Below are 24167 nucleotides of genomic sequence, written 5' to 3'. Positions count from 1 at the left end.
ACTAAAGCAGGACCCTCCCAACACAGAAAAGCAACTAGTAGGTTGTTGGAAAATTCGTCAGGACAGGAACATAAGCATTTGTTTAGAGAGAAGTAAGGGTTAAGTTAAATGTCACAGATTTCTAGATATTCATATTCATATGCTTCCAACTTTTAGATACCTTTTGGGAAAGGAAAAGAATGTTTATTAAACCCCCTAGGATTTAGCTATCTCATTTTTAAATCTTTTTATTTATTGGAACTGTCAAACTTCACGGAACATTTTTAAATCAATTTCACCCATGATTATGGGCTGGGATGAGACCAAAGCTGTACATGTTCACCTCTTCAGCACTGCACACTCATGTCACAAATCAATGTATTACAACATGAAACCTTGGAATTCTCCCATTCCATCACTCACCTTCCATATGTCTACTCTGCCTTTTCTTTTAATAGGCCTAACATAAGGTTACCTTCCTTTTCATTAGATTAAGTTGCTATGAAACTCCTCATTATCAGCCAGGATCAAGGTTTTATGCACTTACCAATCGAAAGTACTTACCAGATGTTTGACTCAGAAAAACCTAAACCATGTGTGCAACATCAGTAGAGTTTTTTGGCATTTAATTGGGCATTGCTTCAGTATTCTAGTTTATATTTATGAATACTGTTTAGGTTGTGAACATGATAGATTATTTAAAGGAAACAAAGAAAGGGTCATGGCTTTGAAGAAGTCAACTATATTTTGTTATTAGTTGTCAGAAGAATACCCACAGGCAACAAGCCTACCAGTAGACATGGAGGAGGTCAGAAAGTTAGTGCCACCATACTCATCACAAAGGTTTAGACATGAAAGGAAAAACATGAATTTTCATGAAGGTTAGATAGTTACAGAGCCACAAAAGAGCGCTTTTAAATGCCAGTTACTCAACATACACTAACTAGGAACTTTGTTCAGTCACCACAATGTTATTTTCATCAAATGGAGCATCTGTCTCTTCTATTATCCTTTCAGACCTAACATTTACAAACTGCTTAATCACAAAGACACCTTCACAAATAACAGCTGAATTACTGTAAGCTTTTTTACAAAAACATATTGTAAGCTTTTTTACAAAACAAAAATTACTGTAAGCTTGTTTACAAAAAATGTGATTAAGTTTCCAATTAAAAAAATTAGGAATTATTAACAAGATTAATAGTTACTAAATTTTATTTAGGAAGAAAAATCAAAAAAAGAAGAAAATACATTTTAATCTCTTTTTAATTTCAGAACTGTTTTTAATGCTCTGTTTGAATTTGACTTGTATAAACCAGATTTTTTTAATTTTAAAAATTAAGCAGAAATATTATACAGCATAAGCCTAAATACAAAGAAAAGTCAAAAGTTCATTTATTTTCTTACTAAAAATAAAACTCCTAGTATGTATTTCTTTCATGAGAAGGACAAGGAAAATTAATTTCCAATAATATTATAATGAAATTTCTTTTTTGGACCATTTATGATGATAATAAATGCCAGAGAATCTTTCAAACGAAAAACTTCTAATTTCCTGCCCTATCTCTACTAGATATTCTTCTATTAGTTCTCTTTTTTTTTAAGGACACTTCAGTGTCCAACATAGCTTCTCTTGAAGGGAATATCCTCATTTAATTGAAAAGTTGTGCAATTTCTGCTTTTATCTCGAACCTAATCACAAAAGGCCTTTGTGCACTTCTCTTAAAAAAGGGAAATTATCTCATAGGTTTTTTATCTAGTATCTCAGAAATACACTGTGTGATGTCATATAACCATGTATCAAGACCAACAATACTTGACCCATCTTCTTCCTACTTGATATGAACTAAGATTATTTGAGATCTGGCCCGTGGCAGGTGCTGGGCAACGGACAGAATTAAATTAATACAGTCAATTGCTTGTGGTCCACATTTTCTGCCAAGGTTTGATATGAGTATTTACTCCTAAGGTGCAACATAAGCATACACAGGGCAAAAATATGTCTAATTCCCTTTAAAGCCAGCCACATCTCTATTTGGCATCCTCAGGCTGCCTCCACTGCTGCAGTCCAACCACTGCCTCTTCTGGGAATCTGATGTTGACAGGTGGATACTTCAAATATGGGCATGTGTGACATGTTGATGGGGGAGACATGAAAGGGTGATCAAAGATATTGCTTTACTGAAATGGGAGTGGAAACACTATCTCTCAAGTCAGAATTAGGCTCCCATATGTCAAGTGATGAAAGACCCATAAAAAATTAAATACGATTTAATGAAAATTATGGTAAATTAAAATCAGTTGGGTTTTTTTTCAATCTCAGTCATGTCTCAGAAGAAACACTTTATTTTCTGCTAATTTCTATTCTCTGACTACTATCAGGAGTCAGAAGGCAAAACTAATTTATTACTTTTGAGTTTTTGACAAAATTTAATCAGTAGATAGTGATAAAGAACTTCAAACTGGCAACATCTGAATTCCCTTCAGGTGATTTCTGAATTGTCATCTGGCATAAAAAAATAACAAAACATAAATTAAATGGTCCTCCAGCTGGTCCCTGGAACCTGAATTGTCACCTCTGAAAATTAGAAATGTATTCCAGAGTGGTAATCCAGTGTACAATCAAAGTGAGAGCACACCAGCAGGATTAGCACTGACAAAGAAAAGGACTGCAGGCCATCATTGATGCAATTTCGTTCGAGGAAAAACTTCAGGAGGGCTAAAGAGATAAGGAAATAGGAAGATATAAATTCCATGTCTAAAGAAACTTACTTCATGAGAGCCCATGGAAGTGTATTAGGTCAGTAGACAATTTAATATTTCTCGTGTGATTTTCTTTTGCCTGCCTTTCTATTCCTACAGGTGTCTCACTGGCCTGAGGACTTGTCCTGTCATACACAGCAACATCAGCCTGCTCTACATGCCACCCCAGATGTTCAAACAACAGATACTATAGATATACAATTTTCTGGCAGCCTACTCAGGCTTTTATCATTATAAACATTAAATATATGGTGAAACCCTCACAGAGCCCTCTTTTCCATGAAAAACTTTCACTACATCAGCATTAACAGCTTTTCTCTTGATTTGTGTCTGAACCATGAGGAAAAAAACATCACAGATGCAGGCTGCATTGTACTAAGAACATATGCATGATTTAAATCACTTTTATCTTACATTTTACTAATGTAATCCTGAAATGAAAAATATGCTCTTTTCGCATTCACTATTATAGGCACAACAGATGGTGAAAGGCTTAGATTAAAGTAATACAGCATGTCCATTAAAATAACCCCCACTGCTGGTGACTCTTCACCAGACCAGGAGTTATGTTTACTATAAAAAGAGGGGTTTGCTTTGCTTTTGAACACACTAAAAGTTGCCAAAGCTTTAGGCTACAGGAAGAAATTAAAACAAAACGAAAGCCAGGCTGGCTAGAATTCTGCCTGATTCTGTTATCTTTACTCCATTCGGTGATAAGCCCAAATAGTGATGAATTGCAGAATTAATCCAAATCCATCTAAAGGAGATATAAAATTAATGTATTTCTGAGATCTGATGCATTAATATATACACCTATGTACCTACCTATTAATATATACCTATACCTCCATCCAACAGCTCTTGGGTACATCCTTACTTGTATGCGTGTTTTCATTATATACATATATATATATATATTTATATATAAAATCTTTATCCAAGAACTAAGATGAGATATGAAGCAATAAACATTTATCCAGATCTCACCATGAAACATTTCCAGAGCAGGCAGACAACAAGCAAGTTAAACATTGTTTTATACAATCATCATTAATGGGGCATTAAACTCCAAAGCAGTTCAGATGATCATAATTAAAATGTTTTTCCAGTCTTGCTGCTATTGCCTGCGTATGGAATTAATGAGGTCTTGGGCTAGTTTATGGGAGCACAAAGGTGCAGGGCTAGATTTTGGGAGGCCCTCACAATGATGATAATGATGATGATGATGTTGTGGGGAAAGACTACAGGCATCTTTTCACCAACTCATGATTTCCTTTTTCTGCAAATATCCATCAAATCTTCATCTGCCTTTTTGGCTTTTTTTGCCCCGATCTCTTTCAGCTCTGCACCTCTCTGGTGGGACAGGACTAGAAAAGAGCTCTTCAGACTCTCTGAGAAAATTCTGCAGCTGGGCCATGAATTTTGGGTTGCTCTCCTCTCTGCTTGCCCTTCCCCTGCCTTAGGCTGGTTTCACAGAACCCACTAGCCCAGTGTACAAACAGCGCACCGTGTTAATCAGATGCTGACCAATGCCTCCAGTTCAATGAACTCAGTTTCACTTAAGAGTCTGCAAGACCCACATTATGCTATGTTTGCTTTTGCATAAGAATTGAGGGAAAAACATCAACACTGTCTCAGATGACCGAAACACCCACTTTTTGCCCTAGTAGTAAAGATTCAGCTGAAATCAATTAGTATAATTTTCATACTGTTCACATCTCATGTACCTATCTTAGGGACACACAGCTGCCAAGGTGAAGGATCCTGAGCCAGCACCCACTAAAGCATATGATTTCTTTTTCTCTTCAAGAGAGAAGCAAAGTAAATCGTAAGGGATCAAGAGAAAAGGAAAGGGGGAAAATGGGAAAGAAATTATGTAGATTTGAAATCCTGTAAGTGTCCTTGACTTTAAGAAGTACTTTGCCCACTGCCATTATTTTGCTAATAAACTTCCTGCTTCTTTTCCTCACCACAGTTCAGGCTCCTGTGTAAGCCAAAACCCGTGACCTCGCTCTTCAGCTGTGACTTTTAAGTCACACTCTAATTCTCCTCTACTGTCTGGCAAATTACATGGGCAGGAGACTGAGGGACACAGGCTGTACCACCTGCTGCATGTTCTTCACAGCAGCTTCTCTTAGTCTTTCAACAGTTTATTCAGTGGTGGAGAAGGATGACAGAGGGGCAAAGCCAAGCTGCCAGCATTACTTGTGGTGATGGGCTGCAATGAATGGCACGACCATTTTTCAAGATACTGGCAACTAACATGGCTGCTTCTTTTTGAATGATGAAATATGTGACTTTAATATCAGGCAGCTGGTAATGAGGATGCAAAGTGAAAGTGGAGACTAAGCACCCTGGGCTTTCATACAACAATCCCTGATAAACCAAAAGCATACAACAGTCCCTGATAAACCACAATGCTGCACTGCTCATTCAGTATTTTTCTCTGGTGACAGAAAGAATAAGGAGGTCATACTTTTAGAAATCAGATAGATGGAAGGATAACAGCCATCAGCTGGGATTGTCCTGCTAGCAAATGAATACTTTGGAAAGGACTGTATAAGGAAAGATGAAATGTAATTACAATATATCAAAGATAGTAATAAAAATTGAATTTAGAATTATTTGTATGTATCTTCCCCAGTTCTTTTAAACTGATTACAATTGTTACAATGATGTAGTGCATTCAAGAAAAAGGCTTTTTTTAACAACCATGACAAGCATGAACAAGTGAGCTATAATAACCTCTGACAAATGTTAGATTCTTAAAATTAGGAATTCATATCTAGGTGCTCAGTAAAATACTTCCTGTGCCAAAAGCAGATGTTATTTAACTGAAATTCTTATCCTTGGTACTTTTAAGAGGAAAAAGAAGGAAAAAGAAGGAAGTGATGTAGATATTTGGGATTACATTGGACCTCTCTTAGAGGTGCATTCAGAAAACATTGCACCTGCAAAGAAACTGTAGTTAATAAGGTCATTATCAGTGAAATACTGAGGTTCTTTAAATATTCTACTAAATATTGGACTTTTTAAAAAATACATAGTTCTTCAATCTTACATCTTGAATGCATAGTTTATATCCAGTTTGTTTATATATCCATTTATATCCTCTTATGTAGAGGCATAAGTGCAGTAGGACTTGTATCATTAGTAAAGATCACAGTTATTTAAACAAACATGCTTTTTGAGCTAAAAGTTTGATAGTGTAAGGATAAAAGTGCTGTGACATTACCTGCCGAAATCAGTTGCATAAACTTATTGGGTAAATTTCAGTTAAAAGACCCAATTGAGTCTGGTCCATTCTCCAAGCTGGGACATGTTCCTTACAACTTAGACTTGAAAATGAAATCTGGGAAATTAAAATCTACTGATGCAAATGACCACCTCCTACTGTTTTCTTCCTGTCAAAGCTTTACACACAGAAAAGTACGCATTTTCTTCTTCCAATTCACTGAGTTGGCTGACTGCTTTCCCTCATCAAGACTCATTCCTCTTGACTACAATTTCAGTATTAACTGCTGTCCTGTCTAATATCTGGCAGCTTTCTAGATATGTTGGAATTAGTAAAGATCAAGTAAAAAAAAGAAAGATTTCTCAAATGCCAAACTCACAGTCTTCTCAAACCAAGTATTTCAAAACCAACATTTTCACTTGTCCTTCTGTCCACTTCTCATTAACTCTGAGCGCTGTACTGCTATTGTTGTTGATAATGATTTATTATGCACACTGAAACATAAATGTTTCCAGCTTTTTAGGAGCAGTTTAAAGAAACGTATTCCTGTCTCAAGCTCGTATAACCTGCTGTCCTTTATTCCCTTTGAGTAACACATTCTTTGGCCCATTCTAGTTATTTAGGTGAAGTAGCAGAAAAAATCAAGATATTAAAAATATTTAATTTAGTTTTTCAAAGACAGCTACCTGTGGGTACGGAGATGTCCTTGATTTTGACTTTGTGCTCGAGAGGCGAGATTTGCTTCCCTTTCTATTATCCATTATGGTTGGAGCTGAATTTGCGTATGAGAACGCCGGCTTGGAAGCAGTGACCTGATCCAGGGAGAGCTGTAGTCCTTTATATTCAGTGTCCCTATATGAAAGGCAAAAGTGAAAAACAAACTCACTTCATGTCTTGATGGGAAACATTCCTTTCTTCTTAGTGGGGGGTGGAAACAAAAGATATTTTTAAGAAAAAGGAATAAAAACCATCCAGGGCACGCCAGTATATCCCCCTAATACATTTATGGAGTATAGCTTACTAAGCAATAGCACTATTTTTATACTGAAAATATGATTGCTTTTTGCATCCAGCTGTTATCATCCTGATCTGCTTTTTTCAGTAATAAAAAAGCAATGGGATGGGTATTTCTGAGTTTAGTATTAGTTCTACATTGGTCACACAGCTAAGCAGTAAATAGGATACATTTTCCTCACAACTCTTTTAACCTAACGACTACAAACTTTCCATGTGTGTGTGTGTGTTCACATGTGTGTATGTGGGGTTCACATAACAGCCTAGACAGATGACTAAATAAACTGAACAAAATAATTTTTAATGAAAAACACTTGATCTTTAAGGTTGTGTTTTTCATTGCTTAAGAATTTTCAGACAATTGTGTAAATTTTTGGGTTTGTTTTTTTTTCTTCTGTCGGTCTTATGAGTGTTTATTCATCCATTTTTAGTTTCTTGTACCAGTTTACCAGTCAGAGAAAACAGCTAAATAAATATAAATCTTGTGGTTTAAATAGCCACTCACAAAATAATAGAGATTTTCTACGGAGAGCTATATATAATGTCAGTTTTTGAAGTTTGGCATTAGTTTCTTCAAACTAATGAATACATAAAAGTAAGGAAAACTGGCATTGTTCACAATGTCTTACTAAGCATAATGAGGGCATATGCATTGGACTGCACTCCTCTGCACACATCTGCATGTCTGCTGATACCCAGGGGAGTAACAAATGAGCTCTCCAGCTTTCATGTAGTCATACGGAACCTATTCTAACAATGATTTATTAAAAGAGAGCAAAGCAAGAGCTTCTTCCTGACCTACCTACCTGGAGGAAAAGAGGAAGGGTTCGGGTTTTTTTTTCCTTTGTATTATCAGCAGAGAAGTAAGGGATAAGGGAAGAATAATGTTTCTCTTAAGCAGTCAAGGAGGCAACATATTCATTCACACATTATCCCATACCCCACCTAAACCTAAAGATTAACACTTAATGAATTACAGTTAAAATAAATTGTTTACCTAGCTTTAGCAACAATATCTTGGTCTACAATCACACAAATATTGATGTGCAGGCCATAAGAGTCTAACTTTTTTAGAAAGAAACTGCATCACAGCCTAAGCATATTACAGCTTAGTACACTGAAATGATTTCAGATGAAAGTCAGGGGTAGAAGAATAAACTTGTTAAGTCACTGAAAAAAGTGAAATAAAATGAACCATTGAGCAGCCACAGATACACCTGCATAACCAACAGATTAATTCGTCACAGCTTTACAATTATTTTTTTTTCTTCTGATAGAAGAAGAGGTTTAGGTTTTTTGGCAACGCAGAAAATGTATATATGTCTGTGTATATAAAACACATGAAAGAAAATCCCTAACATTAGAACTGCACTGACTATGCTGTTTCCAGTCCACAGCAGACAGAGATTTGTCAAGTATAAATAGTGCTTTGTAATGCAAAATTAGTTCTTAAGGTAAGTTCTTGAGGTAGTTCTAGTGAGGTAGTTCTTGAGGTAATTTCTTCAAATTTTGGCTTTAATAGAGAAAGGTCTCTGCAAGAATGCCTGTATTTCAAATATCTTGTTTGCAGTGAAAGCGTCTGAGTATGGGGATTTGCTTTGCCCTCTTTGGAAGGTATGGTTCATCCACATATTTTGAAAGCATTAATTTTTCCTATGGTTACGCTCAAAATTGTCATCCAGACACCTTGACTTGACATGCAAAGCAACTGTCTCCATGACTGATTCCTAGGAAATTATCTCCATGTTAGATGAAACACAAAAGATGTCAAACAGTCTTAATAACTGCTACAATGCATGAGATTCTATCAATAGCCCTGAAAAAACTATTAGTCTCATCCTGATATACACACTCCCATACTATTTAATTATAAGAAGAGGAGGGGCCCTGTGTTCTCAGTGTCAGAAAATATTACCACCAGAAACTAAAATTAATCAAAGCTAGGTAGGTACGTTTTCAGAGCCTTAGAGGCATGAGGGGGCTGTCTTTTGGTTTTGAGCCTACCAACCTCTGGTTTTTCTGGAGAACCTACAGCTCTGTGCTCCTGTCATTAACTCCCCATCTCTGTTTTTTCCACCCTGTAACCATCTGCTGCTGTCTTGTGTCAGTGAAAAAGTTTTAAAATGCTGGGAGAAATGCTACCTTGGTATTCAGACCATGCTGTCATTCCAACACAGCTTGTCTGTTGTTGTATATGTAAGGGCCAAGCAATCAAGAATATAGAGACTACTCTCTACAATGTTTTTAGGCTGTGGAAATAAAAAAAAAAAAAACCCAACAAAACAGTCAAACCAGACTTACCAAAACCTTGCATGCCATTCTGTTTTACTTTTCTACATCCTTTGTATTGTTATGGTGAGGGCTCACCCTCCCAGAACACCACACCTTAGAATAAACAACACAAGCTTGTATTTGCAGCCAGTTGCTTAGACAGTAACTTCATCCAAAAAATTATAATAAAAAACTACCTGAAGTTCTTGCTGCCAGATGCAAAGTTTTCCCTTAGAAAAAGAAGATTCCTGTGCTCTCTTTGCAGATGAAATACTGGACTTTTTTCATCACTGAGTCATGATTCAATACCATCTCAACCCTGTCCTAGAGGAGCTACCCTTCAGAACAACCAAGAGAGATACCAGAACACCATCAGCAGCTGCGCAAGATAAGTACCAGAAGTTAAAAAAGAAAGAAAACATGGAGGAAGGGTCCAATGGCCTCAATATCAGATGCAAAAGATATTCCACTAAGAAATGAAAACATTTCTGAGTATATCCATATGCATTGTGTGACAAAAGACTAGAGAAAGCAGGACTCCTAGTGATATACAAACTACAGATGGAAATTCCAACAGCTTCCTAGAGGAATTTATAAAACTTTCACCAACATGGAACTATAATCTCCACATTCTTATTCTCAGATTCCTGAATCCTCTATTACACAGTCACAGCCACACACTAGTACAGCATCTTGTGTTCTATGCATAATTAAAAAAAAGGTGGTGGATACAAGCCTCTTCCTCCAAGGTCCTCACCTTCAGGATCCCACAGGGATCCATACAATCTACATCTATCTACATGAGACTGCTGAGAGAGAGTGATATGGCATGTGTTCAATTGCTAACAGTATGCTGCTGACAATCTACTATTTATCTCATTTTCTGATGCAACTATCATCACTATAAAACATCAGAATAACTACAGGAAATTAGCTCTTAAATGAAGAACAGATGGATCAAACTGAATCCAGATAAGACCAAAGTGATGCTTCTTTGCAAAGGGAAACACATTGAAGACCTCCACCTTTTCATGATGGGAAACAGCCATTCTTTCCACAGTTGGATGGAAATTCTAGGTCCTCTTTGACTCCTCCGAGGACATGAATGCATATGCTTTTCGTAGCACATGGTTCAAAAATTGTATTATTTTTCCTCTGTCTTGTAGTTCCTCCCCATATGAGAATCTGGCTGGTATGGTCAATGTATCAGGCACCTACAGACTGGATTACCAGAATTCACTGTAAGCAAATTCAGAAGACAAAGCATAAAATCTCCTCACTACAGTGTGCTGCTTCCCATTGTCTTCTCAGATCTAACTCCCAGAAGAGCCATGCCTCTGGCTCTTTCAGTGCTCTTTATAAAGCTTGAACCTGATTTTGAAAGTATTTATAGGTATATTACATGTACACCATGAAAAACCAAGGATCAAAGACTGTACCAAATGCATTTCTCTGCAACAAAGCATCTGAAGCTTCAGTACAAAATATTCTTCTCTAAATACATCTAGCTACAGCAAACTGCAAAGATGGTGAAGGACAAGGGATGAAGGAGCAAAATGTTTGGAAGAGGAAGCCAATCTGTTTGTACATGACTTGGATGCCAAGTGAATCTGCAACCCTTATGTGAAATCTCAAAATTCTTCTTTAGAACTTTTTGCCTACTACTATGGCCAAAATGTAGCATATGAAAAAGGTAGCAATAGTCTATCTAATCAAAGTTTGAGTAAAAGATAATGAATCACTAGCAAGCAGACACCAAAAAAGGCCAGTAAGGGAGTATCAGAGGACCACAAAACCTGAATTCTCAGCAAACAGGAGAGTTTGCACAAATACAGTGACTAAGCATGTGGTTAGAGCTCACCATCAAAATGAAGAGAAAATGAGAGGGTTTTTTTATGTGGGCTTTTTGAAGGAAAAAATATGAGGAAAGGGTGAGTCAGCACTGACAGAAATAATGTTGGGAAGACAGAGGTCCAGAGTGGCTCACAACAAACTAAAACTACAGACAAGCTGGGCTTTTATTGTAATTGTGTTTCTTCAGTTAGTATGAGGATGTTTGGGACTACTATAGCTCACCATGGAAGTGAGACTAGACATTAGCATTAGACAGCTAAAGGCACAAATGATTTTTAAGATATTAATACTCCCTACTTAAAGGCAGTGTTGGCTGTGGAGCAGAAGAGAACTTAAGCCCTGAAAAATGCTCTCAAACAGAAAGAGCAGATAAATACGATGTATCCAGAAGAAGTAAAAGCATGACACTCATTAGTAAATAATAAATAACTAGATTAATCCAAAAGTACTTAAGAAGGGCAACCAGACCCAAGAATACAGATCTTATATATCCAGAGTTATAAGCAGCATAACCTTCAAAATAAGAAGAAAATCTTCAGAAAAATAAGAGAAAATGCTCAATTCAAGGAAAATTCTGCAAAAATGTAATGAAAAGCATCTTTTTACATTAATACCACTACAGGCCAGAAAGGAAAAACAAGGTACACACACAGTAACTGAGAATACACAGATAATCAACAAAGAGGCAGACATTTACTGTGCATTTAATTCCTTCAAAAGACACTAAATCTAGACACTTCAAGGAAATTAACAGAAATTCCATTTTCATATGTGGAGTTACAGCATTGGACGAAAAGGTATCATGCATATGATGCATATGGGAGCATCAAGACCTTACAAAAACGGGATAACCTACACCCACATGATTCCTTACACATATTAAATGACGCATGAAGTACAAGTTGAGAGTAAAAGCACTATGTGATCTTGGTGCAGCAGATTCTTGCATCATTGATACAATCATTTGCCTGACTGAAGCAAAGCAAAAAATACTGTTCATGACAATGAAAAATGTTTAATTATAATTGGTTGCACTATTCTTTCTATTGAATACAGGATAAATTTCTTCATTTCCTTTAGTTTTACTTGAAAATTCTATGGATAGGGTCATACACACTCTTCATTTCTTTTAGTTCAAAATCAGAAAAATTGCATTTGTCAGATGTTCTGCCAGTCTAGCAATAGAAACTGTGAGATTAACTAGAGGTGCCAATGTCATTAATGTTCAGTCTATTTTTCTGAGTTACTGCAGTTTGGCTAAAATTGGACATGAAGGTGGTAAAAATCAGGCACTTTCTCATGAATATCTGACCACAATATTGCAATATATCATTCTTCTACTTTTACACACTGCCTGCGACTTTTAACATTTCCACACTCCAGCTCATGCAATGCTAACAGAGTACTCACTATTCAGCAGATGAGTGAAAAGAGAACAGATTCTGGTTGTTTGTCATCTTCATGGCTTCCTAAATCAGCAGATGGTACAACAAAACAGACAATTTCCTCATCTGCCGTGTCCTCAGTTCATGTACAATGTGTCTCAGAAATGTTTACAAAGGCCTCGGTCTGCTCACGCGAATTGTGAGGAAGAGCATATGCAATCCCTTCAGGGATTTATCCTGTCAGAATAAGGTTTCATTGAGGTTGTATAGGAAGCCCAATTTCAGGACAAAGTAAGAAAAAAGCTACTGAACCTCACTGCTTGTTATGAAATTAAGCTGACGTTCAGTTGTGAAACCTCAAAGTTATTCCCCTCCTCAGTTGTTCCATCAGTAATAGGGATAATATTAGCAAATCTCCTTTCTAAAACTTCTTGAGTGAATAGTCCCATATAGGCCAGACCTACTGCTCACCAAAGTAATTGGAAAAACCCTCCAGAAATCTTTCAAGTGGTTGCTTATTATTAGTACACTGAATAGCTAAGCCATACATCTACTCAGAGAAGTATGAGTTCTGTGTATCAGATCCCTTCATAAAGTTCCAGGCACCCATTTATCTCCGTAAATAGCACAAACAACAGTGGCTGTTTACATCTTGTTGACTCAAAGTTTACAACTTGTCCAGCCATGAGATTCACTTACATGATATCATATTTCCATATTTGCTTTTAAAGAAAAAGCAGTCCAACCCAGGAAGTTTAATTAAATTGTTTTATACATTCAGAAAAACTGAAGCACAAATTTTACTGTATGGGTCACTTAACACAAATGTCTGAGGATTTCCTCTAGACAACTACTGTGAGAGAAATTTTATATATATTCAATGATTGTTTTTCATCTCATATACAGTCATCTAATTGCCAGTTGAAGTTATATAAAACATCCTGGCCCCTAGGCAATCATGATGAGGCAGATTTTTCAGCAGTCTGAAGGTAGATTTTGTCATTCTAAACTACATGCTTCACCATCTTTGGCTCCAAAAAGGAGACCTGTATTTGCCTTTATTTACTAGTCCATTAAATCAGTGTCACCCCAGTGCATCAGCTAGTGCAATTAGGCAGCACATCTTTAGGAATTAGTGCCACATAAATCTAAGTTTTCTCATATCCCTGTAGAATTATTCAGAAGGCCAGACTGATGACAGCACTGCAACACTGCAACATTGCAAAAGATTGCTCTTATACAGACTAGATTTTCACATCTCAGAATTCTTAATATTTTCATGTATCAAAAAAATATACCTTGAATACCAATGACACCCACCAGACACTGATCCAATAGCCAAATCATCTGGATCAATTCTCAACCCTCTCACAGGCTACTGATGCTGCACTGGATGAATTACATATCCTGGGACTTCAGCACTTGGCACTTCCCTGAGTTTACCATCAAGGCTGCCAAGGGAACTTCTTTTGATGGAGTCACATTTAGCCCAGCACTGATTTCTTCTGAGAATCCCTACCTTAACTTTGCTGAATATTTGCTCTGAAGATGAGGATAACAATATGCTATTGTAACTAACACATATTTGATAATATATCTTTTTCTGTCTCACCTGTTAAATTTCTTCTTTTTGTTGGAAGGAACAACCTCCTTCTATCAATGCACAATAGCTAACATTACTAAGCTAACTCTCAGCTTCAGCTCCTGGCTGCTTTTCAACACAGATAACAGAAAATGCATTTCCCAAGAGTACCCATGTCACTATTGGTGCAAAACATTCTTTTATTATTTCAGAATCTCCATGTATGCAATGTAAATGTTTTTAACTATGCCTTATACCATTTATCCTTGATTAAACCTCTTCTAGATAGTTAATCATTAATGATTTCTTTACAGTTGCTGTGCAAACAGCTCATTCATGCCTACGACATATCAAATTTCGCAGACGTGTTCTTTAATTGGATTAATTTCTTTCTAATCTACTGAAGTCCTCACTATAGTAATGCTTGACTAAATAGACATAAAACTTTCATATTTAAACTGCTAAAATAAATTTGATATGTATTCTATGAATGAAAATATTTGACTGAATACATGTAATACCATTGTTATTGTGCACCTAACTAAGCAGAAATTATTGGAAATAGCACATTAGATGTATGATATGCTTGGGTGGAAGGATTTCAGAGGATGCTGATTATTTTTTGGCAGAGATTATACATTAACAGCTTTCAAATGCTAATAATTTCTACATTCCATTAAGGGGTGTAATAAGAAGAACCAGTAGGAGTTCCTCTTGATTTTCATGAAGGTTGTTGGATGTTGTAATTTTCAATCTAAGGACTTTAATTTTAGATGTAAGTGCTTCATACCAGTCCTGTCCCCTCATGGCAAGGGAGACCACATAAAATGTTTTTTGAAGATTGACTGCTTATGTTTTGTAACGGTAACTGAAGAGCTGGCACAGAAGTGGATAAAAGTCCTATATCTGGGTGTTTAGCAGCCACAAAATACAATTATGTAGCTATAGACTGTGAGTTACTAGGGGCATATATAACATTAAGTCCTCACTATAGGGCTTAAGTATGGTTACAAAACTCCACTTTCAGATTTTTCTTTCTAAAACTAGTAATTTTGTTGAAGAGTCCTCTGATCTATATGATTCACCACATAAACTGCGTGGAAGTTTCATTAAAAAAAAGCATCACATTGCAGAGAGGTCACTGATAGAGCACAGACTGTCCTGTGTGTAAGAAAATGCACATCATGGCATAATTATACCATATATAAACCCCTTATGCACTGACATTTCAAACATTGTATGCTCTGACCATCTTATCTGAAAACTTGAAAAAGCACGGAATGGGAAAGAAAGTATGATGATGGGCTTGGAACAGCCTTTCTATGAGAAAAAATTAAGGACTCTCCTCAGGCTGAAAAAGAGGTGACTGGGAGAACTAAATAAGATCAGTAAATTGTGAGTGGCAAAGAGAAGGAAGACATGAGTTGGAAGCAGTTTTTCACTTCTTTTTCTAAGGAAAGAATTATGGGCTATGACATGAATGAAGAAAAAGGAGGCTTTTATTACCCCATTTACTTAACCTTGGCAAAAGCCAACATGGTGTCAAAAAGCAAACTGGTGAATTTATGGAGGGGAAAACCCCACAAAACGTTGACAACTAATACATTCAAAGATCTCATGTGTTTCTAGGAAGACATTTGAATTTCTTGGAGACTGGGAAAAAGTGCTAGGGAAACATGGATGCATGGACTGCATGTTTGTCCTATTTTTAATCCCTTTCCAAAGTATTTCCCATGGTCACTGTCAGCATGTGTCTGATTCCATGTTGCTGTTCTTATGTTACACTCTATACCACACTAGTTAAGCAGTTTCATACCCCAGTTCCTCTGAAACTCTGAAGAGAGGTCCTGAAAATTTGCTGTCATTGCTTTTAATAATTTATTCTAAAACTTTGTGATGTTTCTGGTTTTCTAAACTCCTCTGTGCTCCCCATAATTAAAGCTTTTGTTGTGACAACCTTCCTAAGATCCTAAGGTGAACACTTAAAAAAATTAGCTAGCTTTTCTGTGATGACATTCTGGATAAGCTTCTGTGATCTGGGAATAAATTATCTGAGGGAAAAAAATGAGCTTGAAAAATTATTTACTGTTCACACTATTTATTCCTTTTTGGGAAATTCTCTATCTGCACGCAGCATAAAGGACTTCCTCATCATTCCACACTGCTTTTTCTGATCAGCTACACACCACAGTGAAGAGGCCTGTTGAGTGCAAAAGGATTCATGAACTCCATCTGGTAGGGTGTCCCATTTATAATAGGACCCTTCCTCTTTCATCAGATTAGTCCTTTCTTGTTGTAAGACTCTCACCTTCCTCAGAAGGACCATTATTTTTCTACAACAAAAACCTTTCTGCTTCACTAGTCCAGAGTTGCTCAGGTTTGGCCAAGGGAGGGCACTTCGCCTCTGAGGGCTGTCACTTGCCATCAAGAAAAAACCATGCTGTAATACTTAATAACTACTTTTCAACTGGAAACTACTTTTCACCCTTCTTTTGCTAAAATTTTAAGATAGGCAGGGGGAGGGAGACAGGCAATGACTTGCATTGTAATTTTAACTTTTGGGAAGAATGGTTTTTTTTGGTTGGTTTTTTTTTTTTTTTTTTTTTTCCAAATTAAAACCTGTTTTCTCAATTCATTTTTTTGGACCAGAGTCAGACTGTTTTTTAATTCCTTCCTATCCACAGCCAAACCTCTACTGGAGCCAGATCCCATACACATTACCTGCCACTTGGGTCTAAGTATCTGTTCTTATTGGACTCATCTTGGCCATCCAGCTTTGACAGATATATAACGCAGACTTTAATGCAGATTAAACAGGAGACAAATAACAAGAAAAGAAAATATAATAAGGTTATAATGTAATGCATAAGTCTCCATTTCATTTGATAATTTTCTAATAATCACAGAGCCTGTCTCCTCAAAGTGTGCATAATACATGGTTATATTGGTTAAGTGGGTCCATTAAACATTTAAATTTATATTGGATAACCTGTTTGACTCCCTAGACTCTCTGGACCACAGAATAAGTTAAACCACCATCTCTTGCACTACTGCTGTTACCCCACATTTTCTAGGAAATTCAGACGACTTTTTTAATGGCAATTATTGCTTTCTTACAATGTTAGCATAACAAAAACTCTACATTAACACGTGCAGCTCAAGAAATGCATGCCCGTGTAAAATTCCAGCTTATGTAAGTCTCCAGTGGGTTGAGTGTTTATAGGTTGTCAAATACTTAATAGGAATATCTAAACTTTCTCAAAAAATAAATGAAAATAGTCTAATAAAACACAATAATATCTAGCTACAGTCGTCTTTAGAAACCTGAATCTGCCTAGTACCTTTGTCCTTTTGGTTATAGCTTTGACTGGAGCAGTCAGGGCCTCAGTTGGCTTTAGCCATTCTGTTGTCACTGCTCCACATGCATATTCATCAAGGGTTTCTGAATGCTTAGGACTGTCTCTGGCTAAGCAGAGACACTCTTATTGTTCCGATAAAACTGTCCACAGCAGCATTCATGCAGATCAACTCCACTGCCAACCTACAACCATCCTCCAACCAACACTACAGCCAATCTGCAGCAGAAGGAACTGAACACTTGATTTTGTTAGTGCGGAGTCCAGCACACAGCATTGTATGAGATTTGCTGTGCTTGTGGTGGCCACTGCTGTAGCTCACATAGAGTGACTCAAGAGTGTCACACTGTACAAACAGTGCTGTGCACCTTCTCTCCTACTGCTTTCTCTCCTTTCTCTCTCTACTGCTCGCTAGATAGCACCATGGAAGCCCCATTTGCATGCTCTCATGTTACACCATCGTAGTCACACTGACAGGCAGTTTTCTTTGGTGTGAAGCCACGTCCATACACCCGCTGCTGTTTTTCACAGACCAGAGAGCACTAAAGAGGCTGATTATCTTTTGAAAGATAACTGTTTAACTATCCTACCAGAAGCTTAGGATCAACAGAATTATTTTGCAGCCAAACACCATTCAGAAGTTTGGCTGCAAAGAGGAGGATGCTATGAGGTTATTTATCCCCAAATCCAGTGTTTCTATGAGCAAATACTCCATTGAGATAGACCTCACAAATCAGTCATTAAAGGTTATTATTTTGTTCTGTGTGCAAAACAATCTTTGGAAACAGCAAGAGAAAAATAGCATGCAATGCCTTTGGATGGATTTCAGCAATCCACAGCCTAAGTCAGAGAGTTTTCTCCAGCAGCAGCCCAGGCTACCAGCTGCCAAACATAGTACAGAGACAATCAAAGCTATAGGCTACTTGGGAACAGTGAGCCTTCAGGGCATGTTCTCTTAGTCCCTGACAGCACACATGTAAGAGCATTGAATGCTGGATGGTTTTAAAGGCCTTCACTCTAGGTTATGTCAAAATATCTGCACAATGCTATGGGTATAGCCAGACTTTAGTTAGCCAGGCATTTGAGTTTCCATAGCTGCACTGAAGCTTCTGCAGATAATAGCTGTTATTTTCAACATTGCTGTCCCCAAGATTTATACACAGTGGTTTGTAGCTGAAAAACTACGGCTGTTCTCTATTAGGCCCCAATTCAACACAGTAACAAAATGTGCCCTTCAAGCCATCTCTATTTGGCAAAGCCAAGGAATATTCTTATTTCCACGCGTGTGCCTGAGGGGCTTTTTATTTCAGAACTGAATTCACCAGGATATAATCGTGCACTGAAAGTTATGTCTAAGAACTTTTAAAGCCTGACATGTGCTCAAGTGCTTTAGTAAATCAGGACTTCTGCAATTTAATTGCACTAAGTGGATGATAACAAAAGACAACAACAGGAATAAATCATCTAACTGTGTTAAAGATCATGAGATTGACTCCAGACTCCAGCCATCCCAAGCCTTCCAAAGGGTCAGACGCTATACCCTTGTTCACACAGAGCAGTGCCTGCCTCCATAAATAGTGTCATCAAAGTGAAGGGGGCTGCCTCTGAAGTAACCCACTGAGTACGAACATATGTGCTGGAGCCTGGCCCACACTGTAAAGTACAAAAGAGAGGTGAGGGAAGGAGAATTAGATTTCAAACAGATACTTGCCACTGTTGAACGGATAAAGGAGATTTATTTGTTAACACTTAATTTAGGCTGTGTCAAAATGCCACATTTGTGTACGAATTAAAACCTAGCAAGAGCAACATAATGTAGCGGGAAGATCTTGCCTCAAAGTTTAGTTACTTATCACACCTGTTGCACCTCACGATAATTACAGTGAAACAACATGGAAAAGGCAGCAGTGCTAAGATGCAGCACAGAGCAACAAGAGCAAACATGCAACGGATTAAGAAAACAGAAGCAGAGCCAGTAAAATTGTAAGCTTACTTAAGGAACATACTGCTGTTGTTATGAGAGCAGAAGGCAGTTCTGCATCCGGTTTTATGCAGAGTATTAAGAGGGTGGGAGCATGGAGGGGAATCCTTTGATAGCAGTGGACTGCTTGGCGTGTCTCTTCTGCACATCCACTAACACAGTCCACAGACAAGCTACAAATGTGGTGTAGTAAAACCAGCATACACTCTTCCAGCTGCCTGTTCAGTTCTCTGAACTATCACAGAGCAGTGAATATAACCCTTAGCTCCATGGTTCACGATCTCCCCTGCTCTGCCACATAGAAGGACCACTGAGACACCCCCAAGAAACATTGGAGCACCCAGCTGCTGGTGTGATGTTCACAAGCCGCATTTATGCCATTCAAATTGCAGGAAGGCAGAGTTAGGATAAAGTGCAAACAACCTCTCTAGCAAGAACAGCTGTGCCACAGTATACAGTCCAATGCTTCCACGTAAAGTAAAATCTGTGGCAGTTTACCTTAAACCATAAACCATGGCATTTTGGGAAAAAGAGTCCCTGGAGCAAGCCCTGTATCTTTCATCAGTGGAGTGAGGCAGACAGCTGGAGATAGTAATTGTTTCAGCCACTGAATGTGTCTCAACCCCAGACAAACATTTTACAAAATCTGTAACTCAGTATTTGAGAGAAGGGTATTTCCAAAGGCCTGGAGCAGCCCACACTGAATGGGGAAATGATGAAGTGGAAAGCATTTGAAGTCACTCTTCTTCCTTGGAATAAAGACACTTTTTTGCAACCTTGAATTTCATGCCATGTGAGACTCTCAGCATGCGTGCATTTAAACTAACAACTGGGGGGATTTTTTCCATAGGTCTGAGCTGCAATCCTTTAATCCTTACTCTAGTAAATAAAACTCTTCATATGAGCAGTGACTCTCGGCTCTGGCCCACACTTTTAGTGCCTTGGCCATTACAGTCACCTGGTTTAAATACAAGCATAGAAATTTGGAGTGAATTAAACAAATGGTAGCTGAGAAAGCCCCTACATGAACAAAGAAGAACTGCAGAAATGTATTGTGGACACCTGGAAAAGCCTGTCTCCTATTTGCAAGAAATATATAAACAATGTTCCAGGGAGACAAGTCTGTAATAAAAACTAACGATGAACAAACAGAATACTGCTCTGAGTAGTTCAAGAGGAGTTCTTTTTTTTTTTTCCTTTGAGACATATGCTCCCCAAACATTTTGATTTATTAAAACAATTTGTCTATGTTTTTACATTGCTATTCAAATCATGGGAATGATGGTAGACTTTCCAGTCTTAGGAAAAGCACATTGCAGATTAAACAGAAAAAATAGGACCCAGCTCTGTGCACTACTAGGCAAGTGGCAAAAGTTCCCATTAATACAGACAAATACAGAGGAAAAGCAGCAGGTCAAATCTGTTGCTACTCTTTACAACTATTTAAGAAAGAATCCCAAATATTATCCAGGTGAAGTCACTAAGCCATACCTCTAGTCTTTAAGCATGACTAAGCTTACTCATGCAACTGATAACACTAATAATATGAGGAAGGGTAAGTTTCCCAGTGTATTCCCTGTCCTACCTACTCCATCACCCGCTTGAGAGATAAAAGAGAACAAGTGTCTCCCTATGACTAAGGAAACAACTCTGTGGCAATTCCAAATGGGTCGGTTTGAGAGAAATGTTCAAGAAGGGGAGGCCCACACTGTGGTTATGGAAATACAGTTTCTGGATTCTCCCATTGACTAGGAAGAGACAGAGGTGAGACCTGATGTACCAAAGACAGGACAAAAAGAGGATTTCTATGAAAAATTATGAAAAGATATAACAGTAACTGTCCACAAATACAGGGAAAGCTTTTTCACATGAAACACAAAATTCCCTAAAGCCCACTTAATATGCCAGCAAGGACATATGCCAGGACATTTTTGAAGTCTGAGCCATCACACATAAAGATAGCACCTTTTTTATACCATCATTTCAAATCTGGTAGTACACGAAGCTATGAATAGTATGAATAACAACTTAAAGATTAAGTGTGTAGACACAATTAATGGTTAATTTATTCTAAATTGTATTTATCACATTGTTTGGTGAAACATTTGTTAATAAGACAGTTATTTGTGAAATAATTGTTCAAATAAATTGCATTCAATTTGTGTTTCTAATCAGCCAGTTACACAATGAAACATGAAGAGGTCAACTGGAACTATATCAAATACATGCTGTATCATTAGAAGAGAGATTAGTCACAATTATGTACCTAATCCATGCTATCTGTATATGACACCACTATTGCTATTCTTTTAAATGCTAAAGGACAACAAAATATATGTAGGAAAGCTTCTCTAGCTTTTTCTTGGGACAAATTATTATAATATTTGCTCATGCTCAGAAAGTCAAAGGCCTTGGACTTTGCATTAGCCATTTGTTTAAAGGAGGGTTGTTTGCAATCTAAATATAAACTTAACTTCAGCACTTTCCATCTCTATTCATTGACTCCTACTTGAGTCCATTTATGTGATAAACATGCACAGCTAATAATCAATGATATGGTGGCTGTGTGTACAGAACAAATAAGAAAAGAAACAAATATTACATGTCTATACTCACATATCCAAAACAGAATATAATGATGACCAAATATATGTACTTTGAGGAAGAGTCCTTAAAGGTCATTTATATTAACTTTTTATACACTTCTATTCGACAAAAAAATCACCTTCCATTGCCACCATGCTTATTTATTTCAGCATATATACTTACTGCAAGCATTTATTCTCAAACCTAGCATTCATGTTCTCAAAACTTGAGATTTCTGGAAGATTAAAATAACTTCTTTTTAATTTTCTTAACTGGGGTGTGCATGGGCCTTCTTTCCATAAAATCTTTCTCATTGTTTTTTCGTTTTTCATCATCACTCTTACCCAGGGGAGCTGGGAAGCTGCAAGGTAGAGATTCTTGTTCTTCCTGCCCAGCCTGCACTGAAACTTCTTCAGACCATTTTGGCTGTTATGGCACTCAGTATCTGCTCTTTTCCAAAACAGAGAATGCAGGTGCCTCTCAATAGTGAGAAAAAGCTCCTTATCCCATGACCAAGCAAAACAAACAAACAAAAAAAAAAAACAAACCAGGGATTTTACCTAAGTGAAGAATTACTGTGTTAGAGGTCCAGGGACTTAGCAGGCCAAAAACTTGTGCTGCATCTTCCAAAACTTATGACTCCTTCTGTGATTTGCCCTCCAAAAAGACCAAAATTTCCTATGTTCAAATGATTTTCCAGCAGCAGTCATCCCACCTCTCAAGTTCTACCCAGCAACCCCAAATGTGTGGGATTGCGAATCTGTTATTTCAAAACTCAAAAGCACTAATTTGCACCTCTTTTGCTTTCTCCTCATCTTAAACATGCAAGAGTCTGTGTGGAAAGGTTTGTATTTCTCTTTTGGAAGCAAGTTTTTCTCTGTTGGGTTTATAAGACAACCTGGCTGCACTGGGTACACCTACTCCAGTCCCTCTGCCAAGACCTGCACCAGGGGCTCTGCCACACACCCACTGCCAGGTGGGAAAAGCACAGGAGGGCACACACAGACTGCTCGCCTCAGACTCTCTTGGTTTGCTGGGAAAATCCAATGTCATCCTTAAAGAACAGCAGTTTCTATGAGATTCATGCTGGCATAAAATATATTAAACACTCAGAGATTTTGAGTGCTACAGGACCTCCATCCAGCCCTCCTGCAACAGAGCCTACCTCATACCAGAGGAAAACCACAAGTCCCTGTAACCTCACATTTTCCTTTATATTTTCCCCACCTGCCTTCCTCATTTAAGTGATACTGCTGACTCTGAATAGCTCATTAAGACAAGCCTGGTCTAGGTAGGAGTTCAGCATCCCCCTAGCCAACTCCTCCACCATCAGCCTATCTCTAACAGTTCGCTCCTCCTCAAGTTATCTGTTTCAGAGGCTGACTTCATCTCAGTTTTTTAAAACCAGACCTTTCTGTGCTCACAGTCACCTGGCAAATGGCAGGGCCTGGTCTTCACATATATTTTCTGAATGGCTGGCTAGCCCAAGAATAATGATGATGATGATGATGATGATGATGATGATAATAATAATAATCTAATTATTCAGTGGAAGCTACACCCATCTCTTGGAGGCAGGGCAGCAATTTCAGCAGTGGCAGCCCTGCTGCAGAAGTAAGCAGAATGCAATCTCTTCTGCAGAGCCCTAATGAAGAGCCAACCAGGCTCGATGAGACCTCGAGGACCTGAGCACATCAAAATTAGATTTTTATGCAGTGGCAGTGGCAGTGTCTACATTGCAGCTGTCAGCAGCACACAGCAGTTGCTGCAGCCAGTGCTGGACCTCCCAACTTTCAGCATCCCTACTTTAGCCAGCCTGGCTCCCTCTCTGCCCTCCTGCTGTCCTTCACACTCGAGGCAATTAAGCCAAGAGTGCAAGTGGAGACTTGGAGATTTACACCAAGGCATAAGGAAGTTGCCCTGTGGTGTAATTTCATTCTCTAAGGGAAATTTTTAAAGCACAGCTATAGTCCTCCCTCATGTCTATCTGGCTGCAAGCAGGTTCTGAAAATCCATACACACGGACCAAAGTATAAAGACTCTGCCTCCACCGATAAATCAGCTGGAGAGGAAGGGTTGCCCTGTTAGGGTACCGCTCCTGAGGGGGAAATCGTCCCCCCTGCAGGGCCGTTTTGGGAGGCGGGGAGGAGAGTGTTGTGGC

The 24167-nt window shown here is 38.0% G+C and overlaps 1 protein-coding gene across 1 annotated transcript in view; it reads right to left on the bottom strand.

The window, feature by feature from the left end:
* SIM1 (SIM bHLH transcription factor 1) overlaps positions 1-24167 on the bottom strand; it is a 48540-nt gene that overhangs the window by 8222 nt on the left and 16151 nt on the right. The window contains 1 exon segment of the mRNA XM_005429564.2: positions 6664-6829. Coding sequence (XP_005429621.1) covers positions 6664-6829 — 166 coding nt within the window.

Source organism: Geospiza fortis, unplaced genomic scaffold (assembly GCF_000277835.1).
Source record: "Geospiza fortis unplaced genomic scaffold, GeoFor_1.0 scaffold1628, whole genome shotgun sequence".
NCBI classification, from domain to species: Eukaryota; Metazoa; Chordata; class Aves; order Passeriformes; family Thraupidae; genus Geospiza; species Geospiza fortis.
This window is presented reverse-complemented; position numbering and strand designations above follow the sequence as displayed.